Source organism: Urocampus carinirostris, chromosome 10 (genome assembly GCF_059441175.1).
Source record: "Urocampus carinirostris isolate Australia breed hairy pipefish chromosome 10, RoL_Ucar_1.0, whole genome shotgun sequence".
Taxonomy (NCBI): Eukaryota; Metazoa; Chordata; class Actinopteri; order Syngnathiformes; family Syngnathidae; genus Urocampus; species Urocampus carinirostris.
Window position 1 is genome coordinate 33821054 of NC_142358.1, and position 18921 is coordinate 33839974.

Here is an 18921-nt window from a genome sequence, read left to right on the forward strand (position 1 = left end):
AATCGTACGTTTGCGTTATCGTAATCTTCCGTACAAAAGATTACGCTAACATGAACGTACGCACTCACGCATTACCGGCGATCGAACTCCGATTTTTTGACCGAACAGCGAAGCAAGAATTTCTCGAAATTTTTGTTCGGACTCGGATTTGTTCGAACTGAGAGGAGTTCGAAACCGAGGTTCCACTGTATTATTCTTCACTGTTGTTCATTATTTTGACTGCTATGTACTGTTTATTTAAATATCTATGCCAAGTTTAAACTTTAGTAGACACTCAAAATAAGGAGAGAGATACATGGATTTTAAACTTAAGGAGGAAAAGTAGGGAAGCCTTCATATAAAACAGTCGGACCTGTTCTTAATGTCAGGACCAGAACGGAGACAGGACCCACTTGCGTTGCGTTTCTTGGAAAGTTTCATTGGAAAACAAATAGTTGCGCCCACAATCCGGTGATTGCTGGATGCGGGAAGCAGGTCGCTCTGAAGCGACGGCAGTGTTGGGAACGGAAAAAAGGGTCAGTAGCGGGGACGGGAGAGCATAAACGTGGCCAGGGTCGTAAGCGAGTCGTAAGCCAGGAAAGGAGAGTAGACGTGGTCGGGGACAAAAAGAGGTCGAAAGCTGGGACGGGAGAGTAAACATGGTCAGGATCAAAAGCGTGTCAAAGCCGGGGGACAGACAGGAGCAAAAACAGGTGGGAGTCAGGGTCGAAAAAGGCTTGCCTAGTGTTAACTGAGGTTCGCAGACCGACTGACAAATGGGGAAAAATTGGAATGGGTTTAAATAGGGTCAAGGAGCCAATCAGAGTCCGAGGCAGTTGGCGCCGAAGGAGCGCGCACAGGTGACACACATCGGTAATCATGACACTGAAATTCCTCAAAGCCTTTTCTTTCTATTAAATCTCCTAGGTTAAAAAAGCAGCTCTGCCCTGAAAGGTGTAGAATCCAAAAAATGTATTGGGTGTCAAACGTCCAAATTATTAACCAAAACCTAATGGAAGTTCGATATAAATTTACGACAAGTGCTTATGGCTCAACATACAAACGACAGGCATGCATACTCTTTGTCTTAAAAACTTAAATCCACGATAAGTTTTGCTTTTGGCTCTTAAAAAAAAGACATCCACAATTCACGGAAGGCAGGGACATAAACAACCTAGCTGGCACCCGGCCTATTATCTTGGGGAGCCAAATGCAAATGTCCGTCTCCCTCAAAATCGAAAGTGTCACCGTCAAGCTGAGGGCAATTTGTAAAAACAGAGGCACTAACTCACCAAAATGTCTTTATGGAAGAGAGATGGGAGTGAGAGGATTAACAGACTGTTCTATTAGAAAACCAATAACCGCAGGCCCAACTAATCTCCCATGATGTTTTAATAAATCACCAGCTTTTCCGTCTCTGAAATGATCTTGCTCTCCCTGCTGGACTTGGTTTTTGGCTTGTTTGTTGTTCCCGCTTTTCTCATTTCCACCAAACTACTTCTAAAGCAAAACAATAAATAATGAAAAATAGAGGGATGAAATACAGAATAATAGATTCACAGGGGATTAGAAGGGCAGAGCAAGCTTTTCCCCACAAGATAATTTGTGTAAATCGTTTTCCTAAGAAGCTTATTTGGGGTTTAAAGGAACACAGCTGCAATTGTTGACTCTCACCTTAAACATAGGACACGATTTCCTGAAAATAACATCGATGCATGTAAAGGCGGTCTTGTATTTAGAAAGTATTTCCTTTCCTAAGATGGCAATGTAGCCTTCATTTTTGAATTCTTGTGAAAACAGAGTGTCAGAAATATTTAAATTGCCTTGGAAATAAGTCAGGGAAAGTCATGATCCATGCAGCTAAACTATTCAAAAAGAACATTTTATCTTTGACATAGAAGATGACTTTTGTTTCCAGAATAATAAAATATGAATGCAGTTTTCTTTGAAGGTAGACTGAAGGACAGAAACTTTTTTGAAGTAGAAGATGACACTTGTTTTTAGTAGAGAAGAAGAAGAAGCTAGTTGCTTGCGGAGAAGAATATGGTGTTTGTCAAGACCAGAACGGAAGTAGGACCCAGATGCGTAACGTTATTCACAAGTTTATTGAGGAATAGAGGAAAGGCAGCGTTCGCGATTCGGTGCTCGCTGGACGCGAGAAGCAAGCCGCTCACAGATTTGGAACGTGTTCCGAATGTGGAAGGGGATCCTTCCAGAGCGGGAGATCGCAGTGTAGTAGACAGAGAAACAGGTCGTTAGCCGGGACGGGAGATCTGAATGTGGTCGGGGTCAAAAAACGGGTCCTAGCCGGAGACACATGGGCCAATCAGGAACGGACGGGTGCAAAATGGTTTCAAAAAGGGACAGACAGGAGTCATAGTCAAAAATGCTTGCCTTGTGAAAACAGAGGTTCAATGACGGGCTGACAACAGGCGAGTGAAAGGACTGAGCTTGAGTAGGACGGGGAACCAATCAGGTAGCCAGCAGCAGCTGGCGCCAAACGAGTGGGCACAGGTGAATGTAACCAATCATCATGACAGTGTTACTTTTTAGTGAAGAAAAATATACTGTTTTTAGGCAATGCAACAGGTGAAGAGGATGCGCTCATTTCATTGATCATATAAGAATATGTTAGTGTCAAGTTTGGATAAAAATGAAGCTCATTTTCAGAAAAGGGGAACATAATATGTTAGGTCTCGATAGAGAAAAACGTTGGTTTTTGAAGTTTGAAGTTTTGGAAAAAAAAAGACACTAGATTTTGAAGTTGAAGATGACACTACTTTTCAGTGCAGAAGAAGAAGACGCTAGTTGCTGGCATAGCAGAATCTGGCATTAGTTATTCGTGTAGAAAAAGATAATGGTTTCCAAGCAACCCAGTAGGTGGAGAGGAGGTTCGTTTTCAGCGTATAGTCGCTAGTTTCCAGCCTACAAGAATAAAACTCATATTTTCAGAGTAGAAGAAGAGCCATTTAAGCATATAAGAATACCCAAGTTGCCAATGTGGAAGACCATGATGCTCAGGTGGAAAAAGAACCACTTATTTCAAGCGGAGAAGAAGAAAATGCTAGACTCCAACTTTGAGAAGGACGGCGCTGGTTACCATTGCAGCAGGAGATAAATACTTTTGTTTTGAAGCTGCAAAAAGAAGACACGAGTTATTGAAATAGTAAATGACACTAGTTTTCACTGGAGAACAATACTCTGGTTGCTGGCGTGGAAGAAGATGGCATTGTTTTTTAATGTAGAAGAAGATACTGGTTACCAGGCAATGCATTAGGAGAAAAAAATATTTATCAGCGTAGGGAAAGTCACTAGATGTCAGCATACAAATAAAAAACAAATACCATGTTTTCCGCACTCTAAGGCGCACCTAAAAGCTATCAATTTTTGAACAAGTTGAACATTCGCCTTATAATATGGTGCGCCTCATAGATGGATCAATATTGAGTTGCCAACTCGATTTTTTCCCGCAGAAGAAGTCGTGCGCGGTGCATTCTGGCATATATATATATATTGGCGTTTCATTTTATAACCGATGTGTCAATCATCTCCTGAATCAGTCACTACTGACTTAAGTTGTTCGGAATTAAAGGAGGCGGGTCATTTTAGCATTGAAAGGCTTGTATGAGCTAAAACAATTTGCAGAAAAAAATGTGAATCACAATTTAGGTTGGTTTATGGCTTGGAAAAAATAATTTTGCTAGTCTGTTTTTTGTAAACAGGAATTAAGGGGCTAAACAGAGCGATAGCAACAAGCAACGTCCATCGGTGCAGAGATGCTTTTCGGCTGTCTTTTTTTATATACCGGCATTATCTTGCCTTTTGGAGTACTTAACTATTTTACACAGTTGGATTAACTACACTCACGGATGTAAGAATACAATCGCTGCATGTCACCATCGAATGTGATGGCTGCAGGATGACGTCAGTGGTTAGCTACCCCAGCTTTTTATTTTTCGGGTATCTTGTTTCCGACTGATCAGGATTTTTCTGGGATGAATAAATCCTGAAACTCAAGACTTTAAGATTTCCAATGATATGTGGGTTAATAAAGTTTGACCTACTTATCTGTCTCTTTTGTTGATGTTCCTACTGTAGCGCCTTATAGTGCGGTGTGCCTTATGGATGGAAAATATATGAAACAAGACAGTTTTTGGAAGGTGCGCCTTATAGTGCGGAAAATATGGTGCATAAGAAAATAAATGAAAATCACAAATACGTTTTCAAAGTAAAGGAAGACATTTTTAAGCACATACGACTACTCTAGTTGCCAAAGTGGAATGTTCTGTTGCTCATCTTCAGAGGAGAAGAAGCAACCTACTTTTTGGCAGAGTAGATGCGTTTTGTTACCAACATAGAAGAGGATGCTGCTTGTTTTAAGTGTAGAAGAAGAAAACTTGAGTTTCCAATTGGGAAGAGAATATGTCTGTTTTAAGTGAAGATGAAAATGCTAGTTGATGAAGACGAAGCTGTTTTTAGAGTAAAATAAGACGCTGACTTAGGCAATGTTGGGCTTGGTTTTAGTGTGAAAAATCACTCTTTTTCTTAAAGTGAAATAAGAAGATGCTTGTGATATTTTTTTATCAAGGGCATGTGATGAACAATACATGCAGCTGGGCCATTTAGTGTACTAATGAACAGTATGATGGTGAGGACAAATCATATACATTAAAAAGTATAAAATTATAAGGCAGATGTGTCACAAAGTCAAACTGTTGTAAATCGATCCTGTGCTGCAAACTTCTATTTCCTGAAAAATGTAACTCGTAAAAGAGTCACATGTAATTGGTCTCACTTCATCAACGAGGCAAAATAAGAATCCAATCAGTCAGTCTAACTCAAATTGAATCATTAGATCAGTCAGCATGGCAGAGGAAATGTGTTATGCTAATGATGTACTTCTGAGCTCTCAGTGTTTGTGCTTATAAATGCAGAATCATGATCATTTCTAAGTATAGTTTTGGACCCTCACCCAGGACAATGAGGTTGACTTGGCTCCAGTGGTACGCGCCCCCAGTCTTGACTTTGCAGTAGTACTCCCCGGAGTCGCTCAGCAGCAAATCACTGATTAGCAGGGATGCGTCGCCCCCGAGGTACTCCCCGGCAAAGGACAGGCGGCTGGCATCGGTGCTCGTCGCCTCGTAGGTGATCACTTGGCCTCCGAAGAACGTAATGATCTGCAATGATTGGACAGCAACACATCACAGGGTTTCATTAATGTTGCTTAGTGGGCTGTGCTGAAGCATTCGCAGGCAAATTTGGCAAAATGGGTCTCGGTGGGCAACTAACCATACACATGAAATATTTCCATTCTGAGTTTAAGATGTTTGGTCTATTAAAGTTCTTAATGTTTTTGGCTCAAGATCATCTACAGCAGGGCCCTTGAACCCGTTCTGAAAATAGCTCACAAGTGTTGGGTCATTGTGATTTTCTACTGAAATGTTTTTCTTTTGCAGGTGACCCAGTCTACTTAACTAAAAAACCTGGTAATAAAATGGTAATAACCATCCATCCATCCATTGTCTTCCGCTTATCCGAGGTCGGGTCGCGGGGGCAGCAGCGTTAAAAGGGAAGCCCAGACCTCCCTATCCCCAGCCACCTCCTCCAGCTCATCTGACGGGACCCCGAGGCGTTCCCAAGCCAGCCGAGAGACATAGTCTCTCCAACGTGTCCTGGGTTGCCCCCGGGGCCTCCTGCCGGCGGGACATGCCCGGAACACCTCCCGAGGGAGGCGTCCAGGAGGCATCTTATTAGATGCCTGAGCCACCTCAACTGACTCCTCTTAACGCGGAGGAGCAGTTGCTCTACACCGAGTCCCTAACTGAGCTTCTCACTTTATCTCTAAGGGAGAACCCAGCCACCCTGCGGAGGAAACTCATTTCGGCCACTTGTATCCGGGATCGTGTTCTTTCGGTCATGACCCAAAGTTCATGACCATAGGTGAGGGTAGGAACGTAGATCGACCGGTAGATCGAGAGCTTTGCCTTTCGGCTCAGCTCCCTCTTCACCACGACGGACCGGTACAGGGTCCGAATGACGGCAGACGCTGCACCGACCCGTCTGTCGATCTCCCGTCCGGGCACAGCCCAAAGGGACGATGTGGGACCCTCTTCCCATGGGCTCACCACCTGTAGGAGGGGCCAAAGGGGTCGGGTGGGAAGAGAGCTGGGCGGCGGCCAAGGGAGGGGTCCTTGGCGCGACGATCCCCGGCTACAGAAACTGGCTTTTGGGCAATGAATGGTAATAACATGCTGACTTATTATTAAAGACATGCAGAAAGAACCGTGTGCCCTTTGTTATAATTGGTAACACTAAGTTGCTCTCAGTTTAAAAGAAGGTTAGTGACCCCTGATCTACAGGAACTCTTGGTCATTTCTATGTTCCTGTTAAAGTTCTAAAATTTAGACTAACTTTGGGAGAACCACGGCAGTATGATATGAAATTTAGTGATATAATTAGGACTATTAGAATTATGAAACACTCTTAAAGTAGACATCTTGCAGAAGTGTTTGTAAGTAATTCCGGCTGGGTAATGCCAAAAAGCTCACAATATGTACAGTGAAAAAGTATTTGCCCTCTTTCCCCAAAAAATAAATAAATAAATGAATGGTTGTGGAGTAGCCTACTCAAAGATTGGATTTCAATCTAATTGAGATTCTGTGGTTTGACCCTAAAAGGGCAGTCATGCTAGAAAACTCTCCAATAAAGCAGATTTGAAACAATTTTGCAAAGACGAGTGGGTCCGAAATTCCTCCACAGCGTTGTGAAAGAGTCATTACCCTTATCGTAAACGTTAGATTTCTGTTATTGCTCCCAAACGTGGGAAAATCGCTACTAGTGTCACAAGCCAGAAACAGAGACGACCCAATAGCGTTTGTTTTACTCAGTTTTATTGAGAAAGAGAGCAGTGCTTGCTTCCAAGATCCGATGATCGTCGGACATGGATAGCTGATGGCAGGAACGCGGAAGTGGCACTTTCGTGTCGAGCGAGGTTAGTCGTGGGCGGCAGGAATAGCCGGGACGGAAGAGCAAAAACGGTAACGAGTCCAGAAAAAAGGTCGGCAACAAGTATCAGGCAGGAAACAGGGCTAAACAGGTCGATGGCCGGGACGTAGGAGCAGGGCAGAAACGGGTCAAGAAACAGGTCGGCAACATGTATCAGGCAGGAAAAAACACGGCCGGAGATTGTCGGAAGGTACAGAGCTTGCCTAGCTGAAAGCGTAGGTTCGCAGGACGGTCTGACAGCTTCCTCTTGGAAGCCGGGGGTTTAAAGGGAGTCAGGGAACCAATCAGCGCTCAGGGCTGTTGGCGTCAACGGGGCAACCGCGGGTTCCCTGAATCAGTAATCATGACAACTGGGTTCAGGGGGAAAATACTTTTTCACATCTGGCCTAATAGGTATTTATTTTTTTGGGTAGCTAAATAAATGGAATCCGCGCTTGAAAACGGCATTTTGTGTTTCCCTGGGTTGTCTCTGTGTGATATTAAAATTGGTTCAATGATCTAAAACCTTTGTGTGTGATAAATATGCAAAAAACACATTACTTTGTATGGATGTGTAATGAAAAGTCAAATACATTGTATAAAAGTGATGCATCATCTGATCTATCAATCAATCAATCAATAAATCAATCAATCAATCAATTAATATATATATAAACAGTGATATAGCATGGGGTTTTTGTAGGGCACAGCTCCAAATTTCGCATCCCTTCAAAAATATCTCCATTTCCATCTACAACAACAATATCTCCATGGGTCTCTTGATCCAGCTGCAAGTATGGCCACAAACACAAACACAGCTGTCACTGTGACCCATTACTCAGGGCGAGTAAGAGCCCGCAGATGGGGCCCGCTAAGTGCCGGTGCCACGCCGCATCACTGGCCACCAAACAGGCGCCACCTGGTGTGACCACAGTAGACCACCGGCCGCTTAGATTCTCACCAAATGCAGTGGAAAAACCCAATCAATTACCGTATTTTCCGGACTATAAGGCACACCCATTAACCCAGAATTGGGCAGAAATTTTAATTTGCGCCTTATAATCCGGTGCGTCCTATAGCAGACTAAAATGGAAATGTGTTAGCATTAGTCAATAGATTTTTTTCGCTGACCACAATTGCATAAACAATGTGGCAGTGGAGATTAGACAGGATAGGATGGGTAAGAGCCCTGAATCCTAACCACCAGACCACTAAGGACATAGGCGCTGGTTCACAATTGCATAACATTGCAACAGCCGCTACATTCTCTCCACTTGATCACTAGGAAAACGGACAACACATTGAAAGGCATTAGGTCTAATGTCATTATGACTCAATTTTTTGAGAAAACAGATTTTTTTGAAAACATTTGGATTCACTTTTTGTTATCTCAGTCTAAGAATTGTAGGTGACAAACATTTTGAATACAAGAAGCAATGTGTTTCATTATGTCTTTCATCATGACCAAATTACTTCCCACAATGATTTTTCCATCATCCAGTTCAGAATGACCAAATTACTTCCCACAATGCCTTTTTCCCTATTCTGTTCAGAATCTGGTGAGCTTCGTAAAGACTTTGCAATTCCGCGGTACGATCCTGTGGTCCTTTTTCTTGCGACCCAGGCCGATAATAACATCAACAGCATGGTAACATGACTTAAAATGCTAAAATGATGAGATAAAACGTTCTACCCACTTAATCCGGTAATCAAGTGTAAATTCACAAAAGTGCAATGCACATTAAAGCCATTAAACAAACTGCACATTCCTTGCTTTTTTTATAGCTCCTCAAGCACATTTACAGTTTACTGGCATCTGAAAAGAATTCACCGTCCTTGTGCACAGATGTAAAGATACATAAGGTACAGAGCGAGAATATCCCCGTGCCAGTCAAGGATATATTTGCAAGAATAACTTCAGGCGGTTGATAGAATGCTGACATTGAGTGTTTTTGTCCTTGGCTTTTTCTCTTTCAACTCTAAAATTCAATTCTCTATGATGGAATTCTGATAGCTTTGAAACCTAATATAACTAACTAACCACATAAATAATGCAATTCTATAGATACGTATATAAGGGCGTTCCGGCGGATAAGTGATTGGCGGTACAGTTCTGAGTTTGCATGTTCTCCCTGCTCTTGTGTGGTTTCCCTCCGAGTACTCAGATTTCCTCCCACATTCCAAAAATATGCACGTCAGGCTAATTGGCCGGTCCAAAATTGTCCCTAGGTGTGAATGAGCGAGTGAGTTGTCTCTGTGTCCTGGCACTGGCTGGCAACCAGTTCAGGTTGTCCCCTGCCCACTGCCCGAAGACTGCTGGGTTGGGCTCCAGCACCCCCATGACACAACTGAGGATACATGGTGCTGATAATGAGTGGATGGATAAGTAAACAAATACATATGTAAATTGTAGATGATAAATAAGAAATACTACTGTGTAATGCCAATAAAGACCATTCATTCATTCATTTATTATATTCATCAAAGAAATATATGCTGAGGAATAAATATAATGGATGTATTTTCATATTTCTGAAAAAAAAAAAAACCTTTTTTTCTGTACCTGTACCAATAATAACATCAACTTAATCCATCCATCCATCTGTACCGCTTATCCTAAGTAGGGTCGTGGGGGATGCTGGAGCCCGTCCCAGCCATCTCCGGGCAGTGGGCAGGGGACACTCTGAACTGGTTGCCGGCCAGTCGCAGGGCACACAGGGACAGACAATTTGCTCGCTCATTCACACCTGACAAGCATGACAATTAACCTGCATGCAAGTTTTTGGAATGTGGGAGGAAACCGGAGTGCCTGGAGGAAACCCACGCAGGCACGGGGAGAACATGCAAACCCAGACGGGGAGGCTGCGGTAGCGGTTAAAATTACGGATTAATAACCCAATTTCAATATAATCAACTCAATGATCAGAAATTACTTCAGAAGGATGTTATTACCCAGCACCAAGAATGTTTGTTGTTTCTCATGTTACCTTTTGTCATGATTACTAACTCAGATCACCTGGAGCAATCATGTGGTGCCTGGGTGGGCGCCTTCTGATTGGCTGGCACTTCTCTCTTAAGCACGCTGCGTCCAGAGAGCATTGTCGGAGTGTACATTTTGTAACTCTGTGTGTTTCTCCTGATATCCCGTTCATTTAAGAACTCTGCTTACCTGTTTCTGTCTGCCTCCGATCCGACCTGTTTCTGTCCCGCGCTTTGATCTCCTCTCCAGCCCCGATAAACACGACATGCCCGACTTCCGCACTACGTTCCGAAGTTTTCTCCCCGGCGCCGCTGCTGACATCTGGCGGCCATCGGGTCTCCAGCAAGCCCTGAACGCTTCCTTAATAAAAGACTTAAAGAAATGCTCTAGGGTCCAATGGTCTGTTCTGGTTCCCTGATACCTTTTAAACAAGTCAGCCAGTGGGGGAAGGGTCACCGCATAGCCCCCTGAAGGATACCAAGATTTCAAGCTTCAGCCGATGAAGATAGAGGAAATAAAACATGGACCATGCAGGCCTCATGCAAACGCACGCAAGCACGGGGAGAACATGCAAACTCCGCACAGGAAGGTTGGTACCTGGATTTGAACCCATGACCTCAGAACTGTGCCGCACATGCGCTAACCACCACGCCGCCGTCCTGCCCACATCAACTTAATTCAGTCTGAAAGGCAGTTGGCGTCTTCTTTTAAATTTAAAAAAGACATAGTCTTTTCCCAGCACGGCGGGGCAGTGGTTAGCGTGTGTGCGGTACAGTTCTAAGGTCTTGGGAACCTCCTGTGTGGGTTCAAATCCAGCTACCGGACTTACTGTGCGGAGATTGTATGTTCTCTCCGTGCTTGCGTGGGTTTCCTCCGGGCACTCCGGTTTCCTCTCACATTCCAAAGACATGCATTTCAGGTGGATTGGCCGGTCCAAATTGTCCCTAGGTGTGAATGAGCGAGCGAGTTGTCTGTCCCTGTGTGCCCTGCGATTGGCCAGCAACCAGTTCAGGGTGTCCCCTGCCCACTGCCCGATGATTGCCGGGATGGGCTCCAGCACCCCCGCGACCCTACTGAGGATAAGCGGTGCAGCTAATGAGATGAGATAGTCCTTTCCCTATATGGGAAGGGAAGTGTTCTTCTTCTACACTTAAAACAAGTTGCTTGGTCCTCTAGGTCAGCAACTCCAATCTTGTTTTTCACTGCTTAAACTAAACAGTTCTTCTAGTATTAGAGTTAGAATCGTCCTTATTGTTATTGATAACAATTAGATAAGCACATATTAACGTCAGAGAGAGATAAAGAGAAAAAAATAATATTAAAAGACTGCCAGGATAAATATTTACAAGGTACTGTTGGAATGAGTAATAAAGTCAGATGTGCCCTGACAACATTTAAACAAACAAATACAACTTAGTTATCTCATTTTATTGTCGAAAGCTAATTTTGTAACAAACATTTTAATGAATGAGAGCGTTATAGACAGTCGTCAACGCGGCCTTTTAATGATCCGTAAGAACGCAACTCGCACAATCGCTAAGAGGGGCTAAATGTTGCGGGACGCACTTCCTTTCTCATCCTGACACTACAAAAGAATGATTTATTCATCCAGCTACAGGCGCAGTCTCTTCAACCTAATCAAATTTTCAGATGTTTGATTTTAATTAATGGCGCCTTCAATGTTATCTTCCCGTTAAATATTAATCGCGACGTGGAAGCCCCCACACCCCCGAATCATTAAAGCTTGAGACGGGCGCCTCCATCCGAGTATTCCTTCCTGTTTTCTTCCTGTTCTTTTCTTCCTCGCTGTTGCACTTCCATGTGCTAGCTAACGCATCCAGACACAAACAAATGACTTCCAAATGGAAGCTAGTAAGATTTCACACACTGATGTTAGCTTTGTGCAGTGTGAAGCATTGCAATTGTCAGACTTTGTACGGGTGCTTGAACTCAAGGTTTGAAAAATGCTTGAATTTTAGGTGAAGTGCTTGTAAATGTTTAAAATTGTTGCCATGTTTCTCAAGTCTGTTTAAAAATAGAAGTGACACCGCTCTCAGGTGGCTTCACTTTGCCATTGAATGTCTTCTTTCCGCATAAATAACGGCAGCTGACATTAGTTTATATGGCATTGACTTAAGAAGCGGCATTCTACACCTATGAATCACGCCCAAGAGGACAGGTGTCTGCTGCACCTAAACATTATGAAATGTTTATTAGTAGAAGGGGTATTAATTATGGATGTTTATTATTGGACATGGCAGCACGGCGGGGCAGTGGTTAGCAAGTGTGCAGCACAGTTCTGAGTTCATGAGATCGAACCTCCTGTGTGGAGTTTGCTTGTTCTCCCCGTGCTTGCGTGGGTTTCCTACGGGCTCTCCAAAAAACATGCATGTCAGGTTAATTGGCCAGTTCCGAATTGGCCCTAGGTGTGAATGAGCGAGTGAGTTGTCTGTCTCTGTGTGCCCTGCGACTGGCTGGCCACCAGTTCAGGGTGTCCCCTGCCCACTGCCCGAAGATAGCTGGGATGGGCTCCAGCACCTCCCAGCGGCCCTACTGAGGATAACCGGTGCAGATATTGGATGGGTATTATGGGACATGCAAAAAGAAGTAACGTAGTGTTTTCATTTGAGCTTGATTGCCACGTAGCAGAAAAAAACTGACGGGAGTCTAGGAGATTAAAGAGAAAGCAAAAAGGCAGAGACATAGAAGGAGAGAGTCAAAGAGAGAAAAAGATATATTGAAAGATAGAAAGAAAGAAGAGATAAAAGAAAGAAATAGAGAAAAATTGAGAGAGTGAGTGCAAAAGAAAAACATGGAAAATAGAGCGAACGAAAATAAATAGAGTTAGAGACAAAAAGATATTAAAAGAAAAAGTGAAAAGAAAAAGGGGAGATAAATAGACATAGAGAAAAACAGAGAAAGTAAGGGATAGAGTAAGAGAGGGATAGAAAAGAGAATCAGAGTGAAAAAAATGTGAGAAAGAGAGGAAGAAAGATAAAGATCTAAAGGACAGAGAGAGAAAGGAAGACAAAATAGAACGAGTCATATCGATAAAGGTATAGAGAGAGAGACCGAGGGAGAGAGATATATGTATAGAAAGAAACAGAGTGATAAGGAAAAAAGACAGAGAGAGAAAGAAAGATGGAAAGAAGGAGGGAAAGAACGAGCAAAAGATAGAAAAGATGAAGAGATAAATTGAGCGAGAAAGAGAGAAAGAAAGAGAGAAGGAGAGAAAGGGGAAGATAAAGAGACAAAAAAAATCAAGAGAGAAATAAATAAACATTCGGAAGTAAAGAAAGAAGGAAAGGAGGAGGGAAAGAAGAGTACAAAAAACGATCAAGAGGAAAAAAGATAGAGGAAAAGAGAGACGAAGAGTGAGAAAGAGGGAGGAAGAAAGATAAAAAGACAGAGGAAGAGAGAGATAGAGTGAGAAAGATAGATAGAGAGAGAGAGAGAGAAAGGGAGATTTAAAAACAGCTTCAGTGTCTTTGTGAGTGGCGCCTGTCTTTGGTGATATCAACTGGACATATTTAAACCCCGGTCCGTTTTTCTCTTGCTATTCCCTCAGCATCGTCTCACAGGCTGTATTCAAACACTTGGCGGGCCTGATCCAGCCCACGAGGCACATGCTTGACACCCCTGTCCTACACGAAACCTCATTTTCAGGTCGTTATGTTGGACTCATAATCCAAATGTGATAGCACCTTATTACCATTTGAAATCCTCCTCTTTCTTGCAACATTTTACATAATTCAAAATGTGACATACAGTAAGTCCCCAATATCCGAAAAAAATCCATCCTCAATATTTCCCTTAGTTTAAAACCTCTGTAATGTATCAAATTGTGTGTGTGTGTGGTGCAAGAAGAAGAGTGAAATAAATATGCTTAATAAAAGTATTGCCTAGAGAAAGCATTCGGGTCTCAGCACATCTATTATGATTTCATTATGATACGTATTAACAAGGGTCAAAACGTCACTTGCTGCAGAATTCACCAACATGAATATCCGAGCTCATTTTGATGTGTCGCCTGAAGCATAAACAAAAGCGCTTTGAAATCCGGTGAGCTTGTTTGTACGATATTTAGTCACTTGTTTTTCTTAATAAAATGTTCACGTTATTTGATCATGCCGTATATAAGCCTCCATTACGCTGTATTCACACCCAAATATGTGCTGTTTTGTTGGCAGATACCGTATTTTCCAGACTATAAATCACATTTTTTTCCATAGTGTGTATTAATACTGTAAAATCCGGACTATAGAGCGCACCTGATTATAAGTCGCACGCATTACATTTTATGGGCATTATTAGTTTTGTACTTACACAAGCCGCACCTGTATATAAGCCGCATGCGCCCTCTTTAAAACATGTAGCAAACTCAAATGCTTATCCCAAATTTGACTAGGTGCTGCAACTGTAACTATAAATATAATATACAACCCAAACACCACAATCGGCAACAAGAACGGAAAATGATACCTGTAATTAGAATTTAATGTAGACCTTTAAAGTCCGGGTCTCGTTGAAAGTAATCCAATGAAAATAATGTATATTTCCAAAGTTAAGGGTGGGAAAAATATATACCGGTATCCACTATTGTCCGCTGCAACAACAAACAGATTTAACTCAGCTTCACCCCACTTCCCGTCAGCCCGCGTTTGCTCCGCTCCTTCTTTTTGATTCGCTCATAGAAAACATATCACAATAAGTCTCTAAAATAAATACATTACAAAAATATACAGTTGCAAATACATATTATACACGGTTACACATATTTACAAGAGAGTTTTCAAAGCTTTAATAATAATAATATAATTTTCATCCTGTTATTAGTGTCAATAAATTTGTTCAAACCAAAATATTGGATATAAGAGTATAAAACATGGTATAAATAGACCATAATTTCCCTTACACAATATTGCTGCGACGGGTACTACAAAAATAAGAACCTCGTGAAGAATTAGGCAAAAAAGACGAGAAAAAGTATGTATTAGTTAGTAGTTACTCCAGAATTTGTATTATTCCCTGTGCTTTGTAGAACTTGGTCTATGTTACAAGACACAATACACTAACATCTTCCAATCAAATAATACATATTCTCCTTAAATAACAGTTGAATTAGAATTGAGAAAAATATATATTACCACTTTCTGTTTGGAGTAAGGTTTCTGCAGGAGCCACTCAATGTCAATGGAGCCAGATGATTGGAACTGGTGATGGCAAGGTAAGGTGGCATTGTCCCCGACAACCTTCTTCATCTCGGTCTGGGCACCTCCTGACAGTGGACTGAGGAGAACTGCAGGGAGAAGGAGGAAAACAAAAGAAAATGTGAACAAGCTCACACCATGTTCGAAGACACAACACAAATTAGGTTCGAAAACAGTGACGGAGGATCCAGAGCTGAGATGTTGGATCTCAACTACTGTCTGTTGAACAGACTCAGAATAAGGTATGGTAATTTGTGCAAATGTAAGGACATACTTCAATAGACTTGTAAGATATTTGGCTGACATCTGGGTGGATTTCTCTCAAAAAGACATTACTCGACCTTGACAGTGGATATTTTCCCAGACACCTTGCAGGACCTGTTTATTTAGAATGCCATGCAACATTGAGATTTATTTTGCTAGTATTGTATGAAGTTTGGATAGATAGATAGATAGATAGATAGATAGATAGATAGATAGATAGATAGATAGATAGATAGATAGATAGACAGACAGACAGACAGACAGACAGACAGACAGACAGACAGACAGATAGATAGATAAATAGATAGATAGATAGATAGATAGATAGATACTTTATTCATCCCCGTAGGGAAATTCACACTTCCAGCAGTATCCTTGTGTTGAAAAATTAAATAATAAAATAAATACATATAACATAAAAATACCCAATATACAATTTTGCTATAGAGTATTTAAATAGTGCTACTGAAAATACACACTGTAATAAAGATATGGTAATATGCAAATGTGGGGGTGGGGTTTAATGTGGGCTTTTAATCCCCCGGGTGGAGTTAAAGAGCCTCATGGCATGAGGAAGAAATTATCTCCTCAGTCTGTCCGTGGAACAAGACTGTTACTAATCAATAAGAATTGTCTTTCTTTTTTTTCTCAATATTGGGCATTTGCAAAGGAGATTACCTAGGATTTCAGGTTTGTTCCTTATTTTGACTATCATTCCTCACTTTCCTTTATTATTTTTACGAAATTATTTATTTATTTAACAAAAAGTAAGGTCTTAGGGGAGGACCTTTAGAACAGATTGGAGTTTGTTTATGTTTAACATTTTTGAGCATTCCTCTCCTGTTTTCCCCTCAAGTTAGAATCAATTGATGTCTTCTTTCCTTATTTTTGAGTGTCTACTAAATTATAAACTTATCATTTTGGTCCCTTACTATTAAAATATCACTTCGAGGATCATTCAATTATTTTAAAAAATATTTTTGTGTCGTATTTTAGTCTACTTGCACAATTTCCCCAAAAATATTACCTTTCTCAGCTAAACTGTCTCATTCTGCAGTTTCTTTAAAATATGTCTTCTACAATAGACATTAATTAAGATTTTTGGCATGTTCTATTTGTTTTTAAAATTACATTTTGGTAATTATCTTCAAGTCATTATTCATATTTTTTTATCAAAATAATTTAAAATTATCTTATGTTTCTTGTTTTAAGCAATATAATTTTGCAAATTAATAAACACAAAATTTAAAGAAATATTGAAGATACAATGATAAAATTATATCTAAAATATTTACAATTACTTGCATACTAAAATAATGAAAAATACAGTCAAATAACAAAATAATACTGCACCTGTACTTTGAATTATAGCGCTAGCACAATTCGTTTATCACCAATAATTGTGACCATTTTACGCGGCCCCCCGACAAAAGTGCCTTCTGCCGGTCCCAGCTACTTGCAATTGGGGATACAGGATCGCAGCCACAGGAGTGCAGTTCATTTAAGGTTGAAATGACAGAAAACAAGGCCTGACAAAAATTCCCCCTGTTGGTCCCTGCTCCAAGCAACAGGCAACAGGGAATAATGGATTATGGCCAAACAAGTATAGTTTATTATAGGTAAAAAGAACAACAATGAGTTTGAACTGGAAACAAGCTGTCTGTAATTGTCCATCTAATGCACTGGCAACAAGGCTTGAATTTATGTTTAATATTTTTTAAATATTACAATATATATTTTTTTCAAAACGCAATGCACAGAGGCCAAAAAGTACAAAGCGCAACGAAGCAAATAAATTCAACACCGTAATCCCTTGTTTTTAGCGGTTGTTACATTCCCAAAAAAACATGCGACAGTCAGAACCTGGCAAGTAGAAATCTTTATTATTCAATTGTCACGATTGCCATGGCGCCCAATTGGCCCGCCCGTGTGGCGCCAGTTGCCGCTCGTTGACAGATTGTCTTTCCGTCTTTTTAAGCTCAGTGCTCTCACTCTTCCTTTGTCAGTCCGTCAACGAACCTCTGCCCCGCAAGACGTGGGTTTTGACCCTGTCCTGTTTACTGTTGGTATTTCCTGTCCGTCATGGTTTCCGTTTATTTTGTCCTGTCTAATATCTGTTTCCAGTTTTGTTTTCGTCTGGTTTGTCCTGTTTAATATCGATACCCTGTTTTGATATCAATCCTTTCTTTCCCCTTGTTTAATATCGGTTTCCAGTTTTGTTCCCGTCTAGTTTGTCCTGTTTAATTTCAATATCCTGATTTGATATCAATCCTGTCTGTCCCATCCTGCCTGGTATCTACCCCATCTGTCTGATATCTGCTCGGGCAATTGGTATCGATCTCCTCGGCCTCTGGCTTCCTATCATTCCACGCCAGACTGCTGCCTAACATGCAGTAGTCCCCATTTCCCGTAAAATAAAATGCTTATGTGAGAAACATCACGCATTTGGGTCCTGATCCTGTTCCGGTAATAACTAATACATTCATTCATCCGTTCATTTATTCAGGTCATATATTTTTTCCTACAGAAACTATATATTTTCCCATTTCAAAAAAATCTAAAAAAGCGCCACTAGGGCGCACCAAAGACCCGCATCCAAAGCAAATTTAGCGGGTAGACAGGGACAACTTTTTCTGGTGATACAAAGCCTCTACCTTTATTTGACCAATCACAATGCAGAACACAATGCGATGAACATCTGTGAAGTAGCAAAACCGCGATAAGTAAACTGCAATACAGCAAGGGATTACCGTGTATAGTATCAGGGTTGGGTAGGGTTACTTTAACTTGATTACTTTCAATTACTTTTGGATTATTCCATTACCAAATATGCTAATAAAAGACAAAAGAAACTAAATATGAACAAAATTACAGGCTTGGGGAGTAACGGAACACATGGAATGGCAAAAATGATGTTGGCAAGCTGTTTGGATTTATTTTCATTTTGTTTCTGTCGCATTTTATGTTAGTTTTGCCGGAGATCAAAGCCAGGAGAGAAAGCTTACCACGTGTTGTGAGTCATAATTTTATTCATATTTATTTTATTTTGTCTTTTATTAGCATATTTGGTATTGGAGTAATCCAAAAGTAATTGAAAGTAATCCAGTTAAAGTAACCCTACCCAATTAATATTTGTATTATTATTATCCTCTCTGTGCAATGGTACAACACAATTTCAACTCTGCATCATACTTTTCTATTCTTTTTAGAAAACCTGACACGTTTTTACTTTCCAACCAAGTCCGAGATAAATAACCTTTATTTTTCCTCACTTAATACTGCAAACCCCAGGGTACTCTAGGAAGTGCTCACGTTGCAGTAAAAAACAAACCTAGCTATAAATATATGTGTGTGTGCTGGTGTGTGTTTAATGAGTGACTGTGGGCAGCGGCCATGCTGTTGCTTCGCGAGCCTCTTTCAGGGAGCAACAGTTGTAATTTACTAGGGAGCTTGGTGAGATTCAATAGAACTAGCCAGCGGCGTCGCCGAAGTGTGTCGCAAATC

General features: G+C 41.2%; 1 protein-coding gene across 3 annotated transcripts in view; it reads right to left on the reverse strand.

Annotated features, from left to right (window-relative positions):
- The window catches only part of clmpb (CXADR like membrane protein b), a 149924-nt gene that overhangs the window by 16613 nt on the left and 114390 nt on the right, over positions 1-18921 (reverse strand). For all 3 annotated transcript variants that reach the window (XM_088345870.1, XM_088345869.1, XM_088345871.1), the window contains exons 2-3: positions 15091-15242; positions 4952-5156 (exon numbers count right to left, since the gene is read on the reverse strand). In XM_088345870.1, the coding sequence (XP_088201996.1) occupies positions 4952-5156; positions 15091-15242 (357 nt within the window). The remainder of the gene's footprint in view (positions 1-4951; positions 5157-15090; positions 15243-18921) is intronic.